Source organism: Cryptomeria japonica, chromosome 3 (genome assembly GCF_030272615.1).
Source record: "Cryptomeria japonica chromosome 3, Sugi_1.0, whole genome shotgun sequence".
Taxonomy (NCBI): Eukaryota; Viridiplantae; Streptophyta; class Pinopsida; order Cupressales; family Cupressaceae; genus Cryptomeria; species Cryptomeria japonica.
In genome coordinates this window covers 137536350-137542349 of record NC_081407.1, presented here as the reverse complement: position 1 = coordinate 137542349, position 6000 = coordinate 137536350, and the positions used below count along the sequence as shown (strand labels likewise).

Sequence of the window (6000 nt, the reverse complement as noted above, 5' to 3'; positions counted from 1 at the left end):
GATACCCTATTCTATCGGTGGAGTTACCGGTGTAGATCCATCTCCACTTGGTTCTTCAAATTTTCTAACCCATCTCTTTGTGTGATCTTGTTGTATTTCATTTGCCTTCTGCTTTCCTTTCTCATTATCTTTATCATTATTAATCGGTTGAGTCTTGCTTTTGCAATACGTAGCAATATGACCTATTTTGTTGCATGCATAACATGTAACATTGTTCTTCTGAATTGCTTTGACATATCCAGTATCATTTCTTAACCTACACTGATTAGCAAAATGTCCAAACTTTCCACATGCATGACATTTAACATTCATTCTACAATCTTCTGATCTATGACCATATTTCTTGCAATTTGTGCATTGACCGGGAACCGAATTGCAGTTTTGATTTGCTTTATTTCTACATTGTTTAGCCATATGCCCAAATTTTTTGCAAACAAAACATCTACCATTGAACTTATAAGCATTAGATTGCCTTACCAGTTTCCTCTGTTCTGATGAGTTCTGCATATCGGTTGTTTGATCTTCATTTGCGATACCAGAGCTTTCACCTTGTACAAATCCAAGTCCTCTAGAATCATCAATCTGTCTTTGTCTTTTCAATAAGTCATCCAACTGTGCAACACTGATCCTAATTTTTTCTTTATACTCACTTGCAATAGTCAGATCATCTCTCAAAGTAGTTATTTGTCTTTCAAGTTCTTGTTCATTGTTCCAGGAGTGTGCCAAATCAGTTCTCAACAAATTATTCTCATGAGTCAATCTGCCACATTCATCAAATTTATTCTTCAGAGATATAACAAGATTATCTTCCTTCTTCTTTCTATCCTCAATATCTTTTGATAACCTCATAGTCGGATCTTGCATTTCATTCTTCATGAGTGTAGCGTCCTAAAATTCTGACACTTGCAATTTCGACTGCATTTCGGTCTTCACGATGGCGACGCAACACGCAACCTGAATGGAGACCCCGAAACCTGATTATGACACTGAAAACTGCATTTTCTTGGACCCTGGCCTGAACCTCCTTTGCACCCTGCTGTCCCGGGAGGTGGGACCAGAGCGCCCAGCGCCCTGGTCCCTGGGTCCTATTTTGGGCCCGGTCTCTTTTGGACTTCGGGTCTTTATGTTTGCAAATTGGAAAATTATCTTTCCTGGTCGGCCTAAGGTCGGGAAAATCAGTCTATCAGCCCTAAATGACAAGTATATAAACTACATTTTCCTCTCTCATTTGGATAGAGACACACATGATGGAAAAAGCGTGGAAACTATACTCAAGCATTCAAGCATTCAAGCATTCTTTCAAGCAATTGATCATTCTAAGTCTCCATTCAAGGCTAAGTGTTGCATTCAAGACAAGGATTCAACCATTGAAGAGGAGATCACATACTACATGCTACATACAACATACAACAATACAACAAACAACAACATCTATACCTTCGCACATAAGGATACAAACATCCTTACAACAAGGTATTAGTACTTGTTTTACATTACAGACATTTACATTTACAGCATTGCTCATTTCTTGGTTAATTCCAAAACCGGGGTTTGACCTAAAGGCAAACCCCTAATCCCTAACCCCCTAATCGTCTTCGCTTTTCTGTGTGTAGGTTGCAGGTACGCGGCTGAAATTGAAGATCTGGAATCCTTGTGCAGAGACGAACAGATCCCCCTTCGTTTCGCGGATTTTTCGGAGGACCATGGCGCCGGGCGCCATCGTCCTGGCAACTTTTGCTCAAATTCGCAGGACAGCGCCGTATCGACATTTTACTGCTAATTCCAGGTCCGCAGCTTCATCCTATATCCCTATCTCAGTTTATAAGCGAGTCTTTGTCACTTTCTATGCATTCCTAGCTTAATTCTCCTATCAACATTCTTTACAAAAGAGGGTAGCCTTGCTTTCTTAACCCTTGAAACACATTTAGCATCCAATCTTGCATTGTGTGGGATTGGATCTTGTGGGTTTCAACCCCTCTTTTGAATGTAAAGTCTCTCCCCTAAGTGAAAACCATCAACCCTAGTGAACCTCCCTTCTCTCTCCTTGGAGTTGGAAGAGGGGAGAGCAACTAGGGTTCGATCGCGATTTTCCGCTTTACAATGAGCATGTTTTCTTGACTTAGTTTCTAACATTGCTCCTTAAGAGAATTCTTCTCCTTATCACCTGGTTTCTGCAAAAGCTCTTTTCTCTTGGCTTGAGCAGATGATAACCTTTCTTGCAGGATAATAATGAATTCATTTGCAAAATTCAATTCTTCTTGCAATTTTAAGTTCTTCATCCTTTCAACATCATAATCCTCAAGAGCCATCTCAAGTTGCTTCTCCATAGCCATGTTCAAAGATTCCAGTTTCAGGATCTTCCTCAAGCTGTTAAACTTCTTCCGAGGTATTAATCTCTGATACCAATTGTTGGGATCCAAGAACACTGAGAGAGGGGGGGGGGATTTGAATCAATGTTTTGTCGGTATGAACAATTTTTATCCTTTTATACCATGCATATATAAACCAGTAAACAAATAAACATACAACAAGAAGCAAATAAACCATCCACATAAATGAACACCATAACACACATAATTTATACGTGGAAAATCTCAATGAGGAAAAACCACGGTGGGATTTGTGACCCACAATATCAGTTCACTGGCCATATGAAAAGATATTACATATAATAGGGGCCTGCACTTGCAGGAAGGCACACTGCTTAGAGCATACTGCTCATCACTAAAGAGCCTCACTGACTACAAGCTTTCTGCTAAAGTAAATTACTGAAAATGAAGTCAAGAATGCATCTGCTGTGCCAAATAGAGTTTCGGTTCTGTCTCTGCTCTGCACCGGTTTGTAAACTCTGAACTGCGACCGGTATCTCTTCTCCTCCAAGAATGCTTTCCAAGCTATCTACAGATCATTGCATGATATAGCACTCGCATGCAAAATGATCTTTATACATATATTTCGCATCATACAATTCTAATATATTCTCCTATATCCACACATTTCATATGTCTCATATCTTACAAAATAACCTAGCAGACTGACCTATATACCTATTACAAATGATATGCCTTATGTCAGCTTATAATACATTTACAAAGATATTTAATGTCAGCCTTGACAATATTTACAAAATGATTTATTAAGTAAGTCCTCCTTGATGTCAGCTTCCAATGAAGTATTGATGTCGGTGCCGGTGTAGCCTTGAATGCTCCAAAGCCGGTATCTACCGGTATATGCCTCCAAGTGCCGATATATGACTTCCATCTGATCTTGTTGCCATCAATGACAACAAAATGAATCCAATGAGTGTCAATTGCCAATAGATTATAGGATATTTGCTCAAGTGGAAAAATTCTTTGGTTGAAGATGCCATAGTTGATTCACATTTAGGACAATGCTTCTCTAAAGGGGACCATACTATGACTTTAACCCATTGATTGCATTGGGATATGTGTGGCCAACTTGTGGTTACCACAATTTTTATTTAGATTATATGACCATTTATATAGTTTTATATTGGTAGTTACATTAGCTTGAGTGACATTCATGACATAAGTATTGTATGCCTATAAGAGGTAGTCATTAGCTTATTATGATCATATTATAAATTTTATTTAACTTATTTTTTGTCAAGCATTATCAAGTATCTATAATATATTTCCTATTTTATTCTTATGTTGTGCAAGTAATTTCAATGCATGTATGTAGTATGAGATTCATATACTATCATTTCTAATTGTATCATAATGCAATATTTTGTAGCATCAAAGAAGGTGATACCTTCTATCCACTACATAATAGACTAAAAATTTATTAGTGTCTCGCTCTTCAAAACCACTTGAAGAGCTTAAGAAATCCAATTTTATTTCTAAAGATAAATGAAAACAATACATAAAATTTGGCAACCCATGCTCCTTGTTCCTCATTCTTATGGAGCGTTATGTTTCTTTGAAACCAAAATATTCTATAAAAGTAGACTACTTTATAAATCCCTGAGTTATGAAGTGGGCCTTTACAATTCATACAAGAGTTAAATGAATCTCTCAAGTTTCTTATATTTCTTGGGGCACAACTCTAATTGTATCTCTTATTTATCATATCTTTAGGAGATTTGAACCTTGGTGGATGGCATAATCAATGAACATATCGTCCTCAACAATTGTACTCAACCAATTGAACTCCAAGCTTTTAATACTCAATCTTTTTTGGAAACTTTTTTTTTAATTGAATGGTGGTATAAAGATGCAATCAAAATGGAACTTATATAATTTTGTTTAAATTCATATACGAGAGAGGGCCAATAGTTGGACACACTCCTATCATTGGTATAATAACATGCTGTCTTTATAACGTTAAATAGTATTTTTGTGTTCAATTACTAGGTCGATGGTGTTGGCTATAAAAATTAGAGATAACAAGATCCATGATTAAGAAAAGATATCAAAATCATTTAGATTATATATAATTATATTTTAAAAAACATGATATTGATTTAACAACAAGTGATATTTGTTGTTTAATTAGAAGAGATTCCAATTTTGATTTAAACTTAAAAAATTCATTTTAGAAACATTTCTCATTGTTATGACAAATTTTATCATAAGTCACACCTAGAAACCTTAAATATAGAATAATTAAAAAAACCATTTCACATTTCTGAAAAACTAACACTAAAAAAAAAATCGATTCAAGTGCTCCCAAAATTAACTTCCCTGACTAATTTTTCCCCATTCATATAATTTTTTCTCTTTCCGATTCTTTTGAAAAAAGTTGCCCCAAAGAAAAAGAAAACAACCGTCCCGCCCATATTTATAAATCCATTACCAGCGAAGGTATCCATGATGGGCACCTGAACAAGGAAAGCGAAGCGGGGATTTTCATCACGCAGAGAAAACAATTGAAAAAATGGCGGGGAGTAGCAATGGATATGCAGTGACACCCCACAAAATATCCCTCTCTATTCTTCTACAACTATGCGTTCCATGTTTCTATTCATCCGATGCAGATGATGGTGAAGCTGTTGCTGCTACTGCAGAAGGGCTTAACTCGCATCAACGCCGTCGCTTGTCTTACCTTTTAATCACACTATTCACGGTACATTTTCTTTTGCTTAATGCACTGTGCTTGCTTTAATTTTTCCAATAGAAAAATCTGCCGTGTTCAGATAGGGAGGTTTTCAATGTGTTGCGCATACTCACCCGAAACCTATTGAAGCGTATGGAATTTGCCAACAGAAAACGCTCTCAAAGTTCTTTTAAATTGGATATTGGATCATTCCGCCTCATCTCTAAGTCCTTAAAACTAAGTTGAAGTTATCCTTTCAATAAAAAAATAGTGGGCTATTATATCCATCCGAAATTTACGAATAATTATCCGTCAATCTGATGCATAGAAACATATAAACATCACCAGTATCCTCAATATCATTTGGGTCCGACACACTTTTAACCAAATTCAAAGATAAACTATTAGCACAATAAAAGATTTTTTAAAGCATGTGATTAGAAACCTTGCGTCAGCGAAGAGGATTCCTACTACTAGACAAAAGGTGTGGACCATTATGCCAAATGCAAAGACACAGCACCAGAAAAAATCACCTAGAATCCGACATCAACACACCTAGGAGCAATACGCAGCAAGCACTCGCCCAATTAACAAATGAATAACCGTAGAAGAAGCAAATGGATGCTTTCACGAGAAAAAGAGGATTCGCACTTGTTGACAATAACCACACCTGTTCCCACAAATCACCATGAGAGCAAGTACATACAACATCAAACAATAATGACAGGGAAGTAACAACCATCAATATCATTGCAAGGCATAATACAACACCGAAAAAGCTTCAAACAAGAAGAAGAATCAAGAAGGCAGGTGGTCTCCAAGCCCTTCGCAAGAGAAGATCATAGAGTTTTCTCACTCGTCAAGAGAAGATCAAGACCTTCGCAAGAGGCCAAATGATCACTTGTAAATGCCAAAAAGGACAATTTTTCAATAGTTGTA

At 36.8% G+C, this 6000-nt stretch overlaps 1 protein-coding gene across 2 annotated transcripts in view; it reads left to right on the top strand.

Moving 5' to 3' along the window:
- The first annotated feature begins 4746 nt into the window (after nt 1–4746).
- LOC131027329 (anaphase-promoting complex subunit 5) overlaps nt 4747–6000 on the top strand; it is a 213210-nt gene continuing 211956 nt past the window's right edge. Inside the window, exon 1 of one of the 2 annotated variants that reach the window (XM_057957347.2) lies at nt 4747–5091. In XM_057957347.2, coding sequence (XP_057813330.2) covers nt 4903–5091 — 189 coding nt within the window. In that variant the 5' untranslated portion in view covers nt 4747–4902. The remainder of the gene's footprint in view (nt 5092–6000) is intronic. The other variant, XM_057957346.2, reaches the window with a different exon arrangement.